Genomic DNA, 14,501 nt, shown 5'->3' with positions numbered 1-14,501 from the left:
TCCTCAAATTGCGGCGGTGAGGTGGTCCCTTCCCCCGCAGCCAGAGACCGCCTGTGTTCCAGCCGGGAAGTGCCGAAGATGGTAAGGAGTACATCTCTTCCTACGGGTCTCCAAAGCGCAGAGGATCGGCGGCGTGGCACGCCATGGAGGACGCCATTGTGGGGCCTTGCTCAGGTACTCCGCGCCTGTAATAGGCACGGCTTTCTTCCTCCTTGGCTTTGTTTCGGTGAATTGCTGAGCGCCTCTTGAATGCCACTGAGCGTATATCGCTAGCCGCATATTGCTGAGAGCCTATTGAATGCAAATTGAGCGTATATGGCTAACCGCTTATTGTTGAAAGCCTATTGAATGCAAATTGAGCGTATATTGCTGACCGCTTATTGCTGAAAGCCTATTGAATGCAAATTGAGCGTATATTGCTGACCGCTTATTATTGAATGCCTATTGAATGCAAATTGAGCGTATATTGCTGACCGCTTATTACTGAAAGCCTATTGAAGGCCATTGAGTGTATATTACTAACTGCATATTGCTGAGTGCCTATTGCATACCATTGAGCTGGTTTCTTGGCCGCCTATTGCTGTGCACACGTGGAGCGTCGGTTCTATTCAGCACCTATTGCTGCCGCATATTGTTGCTGTGCACCTGCTGTATTAAGCGCCTATGGCTGCCACATATTATTATTGAGCGCCTGTTGTGTTAAGCGCCTATTGCTGCCGCATATTATTTTTGAGCGCCTGTTGTATTAAGCGCCTATTGCTGCCACATATTATTGCTGAGCGCCTGTTGTATTAAGCGCCTATTGCTGCCGCATATTATTGCTGAGCGCCTGTTGTATTAAGCGCCTATTGCTGCCGCATATTATTGCTGAGCGCCTGCTGTATTAAAGCGCCTATTGCTGCCGCATATTGTTATTGTGCGCCTGTTGTATTAAGCGCATATTGTTCAATGGATCAGAACACTGCAGAGTCTTCAGCGACGGCACCGCCTGTTTCAGGCATTGCAGCCCTTGGCCTCTGCTCTGCATGCCACCTTAGGGCCACGCGCAGTGATGAGCCAGATTCTCTGCGTGCCCAATGTGAGGGGGCCGTGCGACCCTCGGACCAGGACCGGTCTCAGCCACGATTTGTGGACAGTTCCCCAGGGGCTACCCCGGAGTTAGGGGGCAGTCTCGACCAATCTGGAATCCCGGGGGAGCTTGTACCCCGGCGATTAGAGGCTGCTTCAATTTCCTGGGTGGATCTCTTTAAGGGGATTCATGCCTTCATACAGATGCAAACGGCTTCCCGTCCAGGCCCTGCGGTTCCTGCTGTTCCTGTGGTTCCTGCAGTGGCTGCGCCTGCGGCGGCTGCTGCGGCTGCTGCTGCGGGGGCGGCTCCTGCGGAACCGGTTCCTGGACCCTCACGACCTTATCGCGACCGGGACTTCCCACCGATGGACAGTCCGGATCAGTCAGACCAGGAGGGTCTCACAGGACGAGTCCGAACTCCCGGACGAGGGGGACCTTCCTCCAGGAACTGAGCCGTATAGAACCATGAGGCGGTTCTTCCCTAAAGAGGATCTCTCCGACCTGGTGTCTCAGTGTCTGGTAGAATTGGATATTACAGGTCCCAGCGCTTCGGTACCCTCTGCGCAGAACCCCCTGCTGGAAGGTCTTCGTCCTACTGCCCGCCATTTTCCATTCTTACAAGCGGCACAACAACTGATCGATTTAGAATGGGCGGCGCCAGCGGCTGCCTTCAAAGGGGGTCGGGCCCTGAAGAACATGTACCCATTGGCACCGGCTATCCAGGACCTGCTGGCGTGCCCTCAGGTGGACGCCTTGATTAGCGATGTGGTCAAGCGCACTACCATTCCAGTTGAAGGGGGGACGGCCCTCAGGGAGCCTCATGACCGGCGACTGGACGCCATTCTGAGACAGGCCTTTGAGGTGGCAGCTTTATCTTTGCGGATCGCCACCTGCTGCACGGTGGTGACGCGTGCCTGTTGTCACAGGTTAGAAACAACGCTCCAGCGGCGGACATGGAATCCGCTCTTTCATTCCTTACAGATGCGGCATCTGACCTGGTCCGGACAACAGCTAAAGGGATTTCATCCTCCGTAGCTGCCAGGAGGCAGCTCTGGATCCGGAGATGGTCAGCTGATGCGCCTTCTAAGTCACGCCTCACCAGATTGCCCTTTAAGGGCTCTCTTCTATTTGGCAGCGACCTTGATAAACTGGCCAGTGCATGGGGTGCCTCTCCAGTGCCCAGATTGCCAGAAGATCGGTTCAGAAGGGGCCAGCGCGCCTTTCCAAGGCCCTCCAGGGGCAGGAGTTCCCCAGCGTTTCGTTCCTTACAGGGGTCGCTACCAGGCACCACGTCCTCCGGCCAGGAATCAGTCCTTTCGGACCAAGCAGCGCAAGAGGGGAGCGGGCCCGGGCTCGGGTCCCGGCCGCGCCTCCCAATGAGAATCCGCCGATTCATCTGGGGGACGGAGCCATAGGGGGCAGGTTATAACCCTCTTCTACCCCAGATGGGTCGAGGTTACATCGGACCAGTGGGTCCTCGCCGTTATCCGGGAGGGATATTATCTGGACTTTCATCATCTCCCTCCGGACAAGTTTGTGGAATCTTCATGTCCCATACACAAGAAGGCAGCATTGGAAGCTACCCTGGCGAGGCTCCTGTCCTTGAAAGCCATCATCCCAGTACCTGCCTGGGAAGTGAATTCTGGACATTATTCCATTTATTTCATGGTACCCAAGAAAGGGGGTACCTTTCGGCCTGTCCTGGACCTCAAGTCAAGTCAATCAATACTTACGGGTACCGAGGTTTCGCATGGAAACTCTATGCTCCGTCAAGGCCGCAGTACAGCCAGGAGAATTCCTCACGGCATTAGACCTGTCAGAGGCATACCTGCATATCCCGATCCATCCGGATCATCAGCGCTACCTACGCTTCAAGGTTCTTGGCCGCCACTTCCAGTTTCGGGCTCTGCCTTTCGGGTTGGCAACGTCACCACGGACATTCACCAAGGTGGTAGTGGGTAGCGGTGGCACTCAGGCGGGAAGGAATACTGGTCCATCCCTACCTAGACTACTGGCTGATCAGGGCGAAATCACGAGAGGAGAGCCTTCGGACAACCGATAGCGTGATAGCCCTTCTGGAAAGCTTGGGCTGGGTAATCAACCTCAGCAAGAGCTGCCTACAGCCTTCCCAGTCACTGGAATACCTGGGAGTACAGTTCGACACCCGGGCAGACACGGTCAGTCTCACAACCAAGAGAAAGTTGAAACTTCAGCAGCGTATCCAGTATCTGATGGGAGCCAGTCGGCCCACAGCCTGGGATTATCTGCAGGTTCTTGGTCTCATGGCATCCACCCTGGAAGTGGTACCTTGGGTGAGGGCCCATATGAGACCTCTACAACACGCCCTGCTCTCTCGCTGGAGTCCCCGTCTACGGAACTACTTCATGCACCTACCTCTACCAGCCAGAGTGCGGACCCAGTTGCGGTGGTGGTTGCAGTCCAACCACATGAACAGGGGGGTCGAAGATGTCCTCACCCACGTGGATCTTGCTCACCACAGATGCCAGCCTGAGCGGCTGGGGAGCACACTGCGAAGAACTCACCGCACAAGGGCGGTGGAACAAAGAAGAGTCAGCATGGAGCATCAACCGTCTAGAGGCCCGGGCAGTCCGATTGGCATGCCTTCGATTTGCTCACAGACTGAAGAACAGAGCAGTCAGAGTGATGTCCGACAACGCCACCACGGTGGCATACATCAACCGTCAGGGCGGAACCAGAAGCCGACAGGTATCTCTGGAGATCGCCCCTCTGATGACTTGGGCAGAGGTGAATCTTCAAGACATCTCCGCCGTCCACATTGCTGGGAAGGACAATACCACAGCAGACTTCCTCAGCAGAGAAAGCCTAAATCCGAGAGAGTGGCAGCTCTCCCCCATGGCCTTCCAGATGATTGTGGATCATTGGGGGATTCCGGACATGGATTTACTGGCGGACAAGTCCAACGCTCAAGTACCCAGATACTTCAGCCGCAAGCGCGACCCGTTCTCACACGGAATCGATGCCCTGGTTCAGCCATGGCCTCCAGGGACTCTACTGTACGCCTTTCCTCCGTGGCCTCTGCTGGGCGCGGTCATCCGCAAGATTCAGAGACACCGGGGCCTAGTTCTTCTAGTGGCGCCAGACTGGCCAAGAAGACCCTGGTACACGGACATGAGAAGACTACTGGCAGGGGAGCCTCTTCCCCTGCCTCCTCTCCGGGACCTTCTACATCAAGGTCCCATTCTTCACGAGGATCCGGCTCAATTCTCTCTTACGGTATGGCCCTTGAGAGGGCTAGATTAAAGAAGAGGGGTTACTCGGAGCCCGTGATTGATACTCTCCTCCGAGCTCGCAAGTTTTCCACATCCCTCACATACATCCGGATCTGGAGAGTATTTGAAGCATGGTGCGACACTCACGGCACCAATCCACATGCAACCACAATCCCTATTGTGTTGGATTTCCTGCAGGATGGACTTCAGAAGGGTCTCTCCCTCAGCTCCATCAAGGTGCAGGTGGCTGCGCTGTCTTGCTATGGTCCCAGGAGGGATGGCAAGACCATCGCCAAGCACCCAGATGTTTCTCGCTTCCTGCAAGGAGTCAAGCATATTCGTCCGCCACTGAAGTGGCCTGTGCCTTTGTGGAACCTCAACCTTGTTTTGGATTTCCTTGCGGGATCCACCTTCAGACCCCTTCGGGGCCTGTCTCTTCGTTCTCTAACCTTGAAGATGGTGTTCTTGCTGGCTGTATGTTCAGCCCGCCGCATCTCAGAGCTACAAGCATTGTCCTGCCGTGATCCCTTTCTCAGAATCACTCCGGAGACTATCCATCTTCGTACGGTTCCCTCCTTTCTACCTAAGGTGGTTTCACAGTTTCATCTTAATCAAACCATATCCTTGCCTACCACGGCGGGTCTGAAGAAATCTGAAGAAGGGCGTTTATTACGCCATCTCGACATTGGCAGATTTCTGCCCAGGTATTTGGAACTTACACAAGACCTACGAAAGACGGACCATCTGTTCGTCCTGCACAGCGGGAAGAAGCAAGGTGAAGCAGCCTCGCGGCCCACCATCGCCCGCTGGATTAAAGAAGTTGTCAGAGCAGCATACGTAGAGGCTGGGAAGTCTCCGCCTCTACAGATCAAGGCTCATTCTACCAGAGCACAAGCAGCATCTTGGGTGGAATCCAGGATGCTATCGCCTGCGGAAATCTGTAAAGCGGCAACGTGGTCCTCCCTCCATACCTTCTCCAGGCTCTACCGTCTGGATGTCCAGGCCAGGGAGGACTCAGCATTTGCGAGGGCGGTACTACATGGGCCTCAGGCAGCCTCCCGCCCAGGCTTGGGAGTAAAGCTTTTGTACATCCCATTTGTTCTGAGTCCATCTGGCTACACGCCAGGAAATGTTGAGATTACTATCTGATAATCTCCTTTTCCTTAGTGTAGACAGATGGACTCAGCATCCCGCCCAGCTGCCTGCGTACATGGGTTTCACCGATTCGAGATAAGCCATGTCATCTATTTCCATAAGAGCGTACACTCTACCAGGTGTCAACGCCTTCCGGTTGGGAATGCTGGCGGTCTCCAGCTACTATCAATCGGTCAGTACACGTGGGTGAGGACTACGTGTCAGTACACACATCTATAACAGCTTTTGCAAGGAAGATTACTGAATAGCTACGCTTCCTGTGGGGATATATACGCCCCCGTGCTGACGTCAGATCCGTCTCCAACTGCTAGCACGCGGATACTATCCCATTTGTTCTGAGTCCATCTGTCTACACTAAGGAAAAGGAGATTATCAGGTAGTAATCTCAACATTTTAATGTTTTCTTAAATTGTTGTGTGGAAGGTATAATACAGAGAGAATCGGGTAATGAATTCTACAGAATGGGGCCTGCTACTGAAAAAGCCCTTTTTCTGGTTAATTCGAGTCTGGCCAGTTTAATTGTAGGTATATCTAGAAGATTTTTTGAAATAGATCTGAGTTGTCTGGCAGGTTTATAGATATGAAGATTAGTGCAGAGCCATATCGATGAAGCATTATAAATGAGAGTATGAATGATAGTCAATACTTTATATTGAATTCTGTACTTGACCGGCAATAAATGAAAAAAGAATAAGACTGGGGTGATATGATTTCTATGGGAAATGCCTGAAAGAATCCAAGCGGCTGAATTTTGGATTAATTGTAACAGATAGATTGCAGAATCAGATAAACCTAAGTATAGTGCGTTACAATAGTCCAGACCTGAAAATATCAAAGATTGTAAAACTGTATGAAAGTCCTGAAGAAAGAGCAACGGTCGAATTCTTTTCAATAAATGTAATTTGAAAAAAGATTTTTTTGTAATATTAGAAATATGACTAGACATTGAGAGGTCTGAGTTGATTGTGATTCCCAAGCTGTTAGTATGAGTATGAATTGGAATAGAAATTCCCTTGAAATCTAAATGAGGAGGAGGTCCTATGGAGGAATTGACAATAGATGAAAGGTGAGTAAGGTTTTGGATGTATTTAATTTTAAATGGTTGTAGTCGAGCCAAGAATTAATCGTAGACAGATACAAAGAAATTAAGAGAGCGTGTCAGACCAAGAGGTTTTATAAGGAACTAACAGTTGAATGTCGTCTGCATAGATTCTAAAATATACATTTAAAGCTGCTAAAATATGACATAACGGTGGTAGATATATATTAAAAAGTATAGGGGATAGTGATGAGCCCTGAGGAACGCCAGATGATAATGAGTAGTAGTCTGAACAATGATTATTGACTTGAATTTGTTGTTGTCGATTAGTTAGAAAAGATTGAAGCCAAGAAAGAACAGTTGACTGAATGCCTAGGGATTTTAAACCCAACAGAAGTATATGATGGTCCAGAGTGTCGAATGCTGCAGAAATATCTAAAGAAATAAGGATATTATCGGTGTAGGCATCAAATCCGTGAAATACTGTGTCGAAGCAGGAGATTAAAAGTGTTTCTGTGGAATGGCCTTTTCTAAAGCCATGCTGCCCTGAGTGTAAGAGATCATTATCGGATAGAAAATCTGAAAGTTGACATTGGACCACTGATTTGATTAATTTGGTTAAGGAGGGAATTAAGGTTATAGGCCCAAGGTTGTTAAGATCTAAGGGATCTTTCAATTTATTTTTTTGAATTGGTAAGATGGCAGTTGTTTTCAAATTCTCTACTCGAGACGATTGGTCTGCCAGGTGGATTTTTTAAACTTTTGTGTATTTTAGGCAAAAGATAAAAAATGGGAACTAGTGGATACTTTTTAATCAAAAAATGCACTTCTTTCGTCGTGAGAAAACCCTGTTTCTCTCCTTCTTGTACCAGATGTTCAATTTCTTTCAATAAGGACGTCGGATCGTTTTGTAAAGGCTGGCAAATGTGATATTTTGTAGTTGTCGCTGTACTTCCCTTGTGTATTGGATTCTATTCGATAGTACAATTTTCCCACCTTTATCTGCAGGCTTGATGATTAATTCTTGTATGGCTGTGAATTCTGCAGTGGTTAAATTACAAAATTTATGTTGACTTGTAAATTGCCGACACAATTGACACAATGCAGTTTGATAAAAAGTAAAAATAATAGCGTCTGGCGAACCTGCTGGACACCAGGTGGACAGATTTTTAAACAAACATATCCATATTCACCGGTTGATCTACAAAAAAATGTATGTATAATTTCCTTACAAATTTAAATAAAGAAACTTCCAAGTCAAATAATTTTGCACTGGGGGTATCAGACCTTTATTTAATACTCGTTTGTGTGCAGCAGACAAGACAACTTTAGATAAATTCAAAACTAAACCTTCCGATTGGTTTGAGACCGGGTTTGCCTGGAATTGTGTGGCATCTCTTCTGCCCAGAGTTTCCCTCTGCCTCGTGTGGTATATGGCCGAAGGTTTGACCGTCCTCGTGGCCCTAAAAAACGCTGATCTTATATCCCAGAATCATACCTTTGTCTAGACTGTATTGGTTGCATTTCATCTCCCGAAGAGTTATTATATCTCTGTCTCTGCCTTGATGTAATTTCCTCTCCAGAGGAGTTATCGCTGTTTGAATCAAAAGGTCACTTTTCGAGCAACTGCCTTAGTTGTTGCTTTGTCATCCACCATCCAAGGATAGACATACCCTTTCGTGTAGTCTTTTTTTGTGTGTCTAAATTTTTGTATTTTACTTTTTTTAATGTCAACTCGTAGTTTTTCTATCGAATCTTTTATTGTTCCCAGTTGTTCATTAAATACAGTAACATCAATGGATACTGCCAATTCCTCCTTAATTTGATTGAGCTCTTGTTGTAAAAGGTTTTCATTTTGCTGTTCTGTTTTGATGATCAGAATCAAGTCCAGGCTACACTTGTTTAATATTGCATTCCAATTTTCTACGAATTCATAGTCTTCTCTATAAAGGTGGGGTTCTTTTATCACCCTCGGTCCCTTGGGAATGCGCTGACATCGGCAATACTCTAACAGCGTGTCCGCATGTAGAGTAGTGTGCACTGATCGTCTCATCAGTTTTTGCAAAGAATCCCACTTGTCGTCATCCGATTGTGGTTGTTGATCGTCAAAAATCAATGGTCTGATTAGTAGTGCTTGCAAGTCGGCTTAACATTTTCAAAGGTTCTGTGTCAAAACTTAATCATGGACCATTGTAATATGTCAATTCAAAGTGTTCCAGAGTCTAATTAAAAATGCTTGCTTCACATGCCTTTAATGTATAACAAACTTTAATGTATAACTGCATTTGGTAGTCAGCTGACGGGTAATTCACTTTTTTTTTTTGTCTACTTTGCTTTTTGCTTCAGATGACTCATGATGCTCTCAATGCACCATTACATATTCTTCGTGCTATGTATGAACTGCAAATGAAAAGGACAGATTCTTTCTTCTTGGATGTTCAAAAGAGGTTTGTATGCTGCAGAGTCCTAGAAACTCCAAAGGATAAGTATTCCATCATAAAAAGAAGTAATAAGGATGCTATTGCTAAAAATGGATTGGTTGACCTGCTGCATTTTAACATTGCTTGTTTTTCCATTTTTAAAGGTTTGATGGCAATGCAATTACAACAGATGAGAGAATCCGCATGTTGGCACAGAAGTGGCAGCCAAGCAAGCGTTTAAGATCAGAGGAACAGAGTTCAAAGGCTGTGGACACAGATATGGTCATTTTGCCATGCTTGGTATGTCCCACGGGGCAGAAAGCCATATTTTCAGTACCTTTGAGAAGTGGGCTGAAAGATTTCACAACATGGGATCCACAGTCTGATGGGAGTGGGGGAGAGTATGAGTCACAGTTGATTTTCCTGATCAAAATCCCTAATTCAGATAACATCTGAAATCACAATTTTTAGAATCTCCAATAAGCAGATCTTTTTTTTTGTTTGTTTTGTTTTTTTTTTGTCATGATGAAACAAGTGTTTTAATGTCAGGATTTCAGTTCATAATCTGAATTATAGATTGTACCCTACAAAAGACTATCATAAGTCATAGCCCCTTAGGTCACAGACTGTAATGTGTAAATCTTTCAGCCCATTCTGCAATCTTGTAAGTTTTTAGATTTTTGTGACACTAATAGTGACAATGAATAAATAATCAATAATCAACGAAGCAGAACACCTCTCTAGAATAATTCACAAATATAAAAGAGAGGGAAAAGGATCAATGTCCAATATCAATCTCCCATCCACTTAATTGACAAATGACAATATCATAAATCAGTCTTTGCTTTAAAGAATTTACATCTGCAGCCTCTCGCCTCGCAATGGGCCGCAAGCTTTAATCAGCTTACAAAGCAAAGTGTAACTCCTTTTTAATCATTTATTGTCATATTGTCAGTCCCTATTCAAAACTTTATTCCAAATAATTTATCCATAAACTACATTCTAAACACCCTTAAAAAAGGTATACCAATATGCAAAAACCTAATTTATCGCTTCTCACTCATTATTTTTCACTCTATTATTTCTAAATCTTCTATAAAAGAATACTTAGCCGAGTCAATGTGAAATGTAATCAAACGATTTGATTACATTTCACATTGACTCGGCTAAGTATTCTTTTATAGAAGATTTAGAAATAATAGAGTGAAAAATAATGAGTGAGAAGCGATAAATTAGGTTTTTGCATATTGGTATACCTTTTTTAAGGGTGTTTAGAATGTAGTTTATGGATAAATTATTTGGAATAAAGTTTTGAATAGGGACTGACAATATGACAATAAATGATTAAAAAGGAGTTACACTTTGCTTTGTAAGCTGATTAAAGCTTGCGGCCCATTGCGAGGCGAGAGGCTGCAGATGTAAATTCTTTAAAGCAAAGACTGATTTATGATATTGTCATTTGTCAATTAAGTGGATGGGAGATTGATATTGGACATTGATCCTTTTCCCTCTCTTTTATATTTGTGGACTAATAGTGACAATGCCATGAGTTACAAAGTCTAGATTTGTTTCACAGGGTTGCCGTTTGCTTTTCTTGTCAAGCAGAGATGGGCTTACTCTGGAAAAAGCTCACAGTCCCCGAGACTGGAGGAACTCCTGTGCATTTGACTTGACTGACTTAGTTCTGAGAAGCTACAGATGCAGCTCTTAAATTTTCAACCTGTGTGTCTAGGCCAATGCAGTAGGGAATTTGCTGGACATGTATGGAGGCATGTATGCTTGGACCAGGATGGAAGTCCAGGACAGGAGAATTTTAGTACTTGCTTGTGTATCTGACACAACAACCATTCCCTGAACATACCCGAATCAGTCCAGACTCCTGGGTTTTGCCTCCCCCCCCAGCAGATGGAGACAGAGAAGTCAATCACTGACACTGCCCTACCCCCGAAGTGCCACCTACAGTCCATCAGTATTTCTCTGTCTCCAGCAGATGGTGGAGGTGCAAAATCCTACAGTCTCTGTTAGATACGAAAAAAAAAAATAGAACAAAAAGATCAAAGAAGAATGAAGAACTTGGAGCCTCCCAGGGGGTTGTCAGGTCCTGGTGGGACCATCCCCCCTGGTAGTTGAGGCTGAGGAGCAGAGGATAGAGGACCCTGACATCTTCCTATTTAGTAGCAGCTGGGGTTGATACTGGGGAACCCAGCTCACTCACCCTCCGGGGGGGGGGGGGCAGATCTGGCATTTCTGCAGGTTTGCGCCAGGGTGTGGATTTGGAAATACCCTCTTGGACAGTGGTCAACACTGATGCCAGCCTCTCTGGTTGAGGAGCAGTCTGTCAGGGGAGAGCAGTGCTGGGACAGTGGTCACTGAGGGAGTCCTCGTGGTCAATCAACCTGTTAGAGACCAGGGCTGTTTGATTGGCCCTACAGGCCCTACTTCCCTTGGTATGGGGGAGATCGGTCAGAGTTCTCCCGATTCATTCATCGGGGGCGATACGCACATCGATGCCTTCGATACCGGCACCGATGCCATCCAGGCCGTCCACGGTGCCCCCGGCGATTCCTTCGATTTTCTCTGAGCCTCAGCCGGGGCCTTTGGGTACCCAACCCCCTTCTCATCCTACAGGTCAGCGTGCTGATCCTTATGACACCTGGGGTGATGATACTTCCACAGACACCGATGACTTACCTTCACCTCCCTCTCCTGCTGAAAGTAGAAAGCGTTCTCCTCCAGAGGACCTTTCTTTCATTAATTTTGTGAAGGAAATGTCTGAGTTGGTCCCTTTTCAGCTTCAGACGGAGCAGGATGATAGGCACCAGATGATTTAGCTCCTCCAATTCCTGGATGCCCCTAAAGTGATCACTTCTATTCCCATTCATCAAGTTCTTCTTGACCTCCTCAAAAAGAACTGGGAAAACCCTGGATCCGTTGCCCCAGTCCATAGAAAAGCTGACACTACCTATTTAGTACAATCAGCCCTCAGCTTTCAAAAATCTCAGCTCGACCACCACTCAGTGGTGGTGGAATCTGCTCCAAAGAAAGCAAAAAGGATGAAGCCTCATTCATCTACCCCTCCTGTTAAGGAACACAAGTTCCTAGACAATATTGGTCGACGAGTGTTCCAAGGGGCCATGCTCATCTCCAGAATTGCTGCTTACCAGCTGTATATGACCCAATACAATAGGGTCATTTTCAAGCAGATACAGGACTTCTCTGAAACCCTGCCTGACCAATTGCAACAACAGCTTCAAATCCTTGTCAACAAGGGGTTTGAGGCAGGAAAGCATGAGATAAGAACAGCTTACGATATCTTCGACACCTCTACTAGAGTGTCTGCAGCTGCCATTTTGGCAAGACGATGGGCCTGGCTCAAATCTTCTGACCTTCGCCCAGAAGTACAAGACAGGCTGTCTGACCTGCCATGTGTAGGAGACAATCTGTTCGGTGAACAGATCCAGCAAATAGTGGCTGAATTAAAGGACCATCATGAGACCCTTAAACAGCTCTCATCGATACCTTCTGACTTCCCCTCAAGACAGACCTTTAGGAAGGACTCTAAGAAGTCATTCTTTCGTCCAAGGAAGTACTATCTTCCACCAGCAAGGTCCCTAACTACGAGGCCTTCTCAAAAACCTCAGCCTCGCCAGGCCCGAAAGTAAAAGCCGGAAGAGCTCCCCAGCCAGGGCCTGCTTCAGGTTTTTGACTTTCAATTGGAGAGCAGCAGCCTGATTCCTCTGCCAAGCATACCGGTGGGAGGTCGATTGTGCCACTTTCACGGCATGTGACAATCAATCACAACCGACCAATGGGTGCTAGCAATCATTGCTCAGGGTTACCACCTAAACTTTCTTGCTCTTCCACCGGACTCACCACCTCTGCAAGCATGGAGAGTATCCAACCATTCTGTCCTTCTGGAGCAGGAGGTTTCCCTTCTTCTCCAGTTAAGAGCAATAGAACCCGTCCCTCTCTCGCAGCAAGGCCTAGGGTTCTATTACCGATACTTTTTGATCCCCAAAAAATCTGGGGGAGTTCGTCCAATTCTGGATTTGCGTGCTCTCAACAAGTACCTACAGCAAGAAAAGTTCAAGATGGTAACCTTGGGCTCGCTTCTAGCTCTTCTGCAAAGAGGAGACTGGCTCTGCTCTCTGGACCTTCAGGAAGCATACACACACATTGCGATAATTCCATCTCATCGCAAGTACCTCAGGTTTTTAGTAGGCCCAAAGCACTATCAATACCACGTGCTTCCGTTTGGCCTAGCATCTGCACCACGAGTCTTTACCAAATGTCTCGTGGTTGTTGCAGCTTTTCTCAGGAGAGAAGGTGTTCACGTCTACCCCTATCTCGACGACTGGTTAATCAGGGCTCCAACCCAGCAAGCCGCTCGGTCGTCCCTCAATTTGACCCTACACACTCTAATTTCTCTAGGATTTCTAGTCAATTACGAGGAATCCTATTTAGTCCCATCTCAAACCTTGTCGTTCATTGGGGCAGAGTTGGACACCTTACAGGCAAAAGCCTTTCTACCTCAACAATGAGCGCTAACTCTCATGTCTCTCGCTCACCAGTTGCAGTCTCAGCATACAGCAACAGCTCGCCAATTCCTCGTCCTTTTAGGACACATGGCGTCCTCAGTCCATGTCACACCAATGGCCTGCCTGGCCATGAGGCTCATGCATTGGACTCTGAGGTCACAATGGATTGAATCTGTTCAGCCTCTGTCGACCATTGTCCACATCACCGACTCACTCCGTCTGTCTCTCGCCTGGTGGAAAGATCAGACCAATCTCCTCCAGGCACTGCCCTTTCAAGTGCCAGATCCTCAACTCATCCTAACCACCGACACTTCCAACCTCGGGTGGGGAGCCCACGTGGACAATCTACAGACACAAGGGTCTTGGTCTCCAGAGGAAGCCAAACATCAAATAAACTTCCTGGAACTTCGAGCAATGCGATATGCTCTCCGGACTTTTCAGGAACGCCTATCAAATCACGTCATCCTGATTCAGACGGACAACCAGATGGCCATGTGGTACATCAACAAGCAGGGAGGCACAGGCTCTTTCCTTCTGTGTCAGGAAGCTGTGCAGATTTGGGCGGAAGCCCTATCCCACTCGATGTACCTCAGGGCCACCTACTTGCCGGGAGTGGACAATGACTTGGCAGACAAACTGAGTCGTGTCTTCCAACCGCACGAGTGGTCTCTTAGCCCCTCGGAAGCGGACTTCATCTTCCAACAATGGGGTTATCCCCAGACAGACCTCTTTGCGTCCCCTCAAAACCACAAAGTCGACAATTTCTGCTCCCTCATTCGGAGCGAGCGCTCTCAGCCCAGAGATGCATTCTCCCTCTCGTGGGCAACCGGTCTGCTCTATGCATTCCCTCCACTTCCTCTTCTTTCGAAGACTCTTGTGAAGCTACGTCAGGACAAGGGAACCATGATCCTGATAGCACCTCACTGGCCACGCCAAGTGTGGTTTCCCATACTTCAGGATCTCTCCATCCGCAGGCACATTCCCTTGGGAATGGACCCGCATCTGATCACTCAAAACGATGGATGCCTA

The 14,501-nt window shown here is 47.3% G+C and overlaps 1 protein-coding gene across 1 annotated transcript in view; it reads left to right on the top strand.

Annotated features, from left to right (window-relative positions):
• The window catches only part of ZZEF1 (zinc finger ZZ-type and EF-hand domain containing 1), a 335,589-nt gene that overhangs the window by 279,704 nt on the left and 41,384 nt on the right, over positions 1-14,501 (top strand). Inside the window, 2 exon segments of the mRNA XM_029612069.1 lie at positions 8,861-8,961; positions 9,099-9,234. Coding sequence (XP_029467929.1) covers positions 8,861-8,961; positions 9,099-9,234 — 237 coding nt within the window.

The sequence above is a fragment of the Rhinatrema bivittatum genome, chromosome 8 (assembly GCF_901001135.1).
Source record: "Rhinatrema bivittatum chromosome 8, aRhiBiv1.1, whole genome shotgun sequence".
NCBI lineage: Eukaryota > Metazoa > Chordata > Amphibia > Gymnophiona > Rhinatrematidae > Rhinatrema > Rhinatrema bivittatum.
Note: the sequence above shows the minus strand (reverse complement) of the source record. Positions and strands in the feature narration are given on the sequence as shown.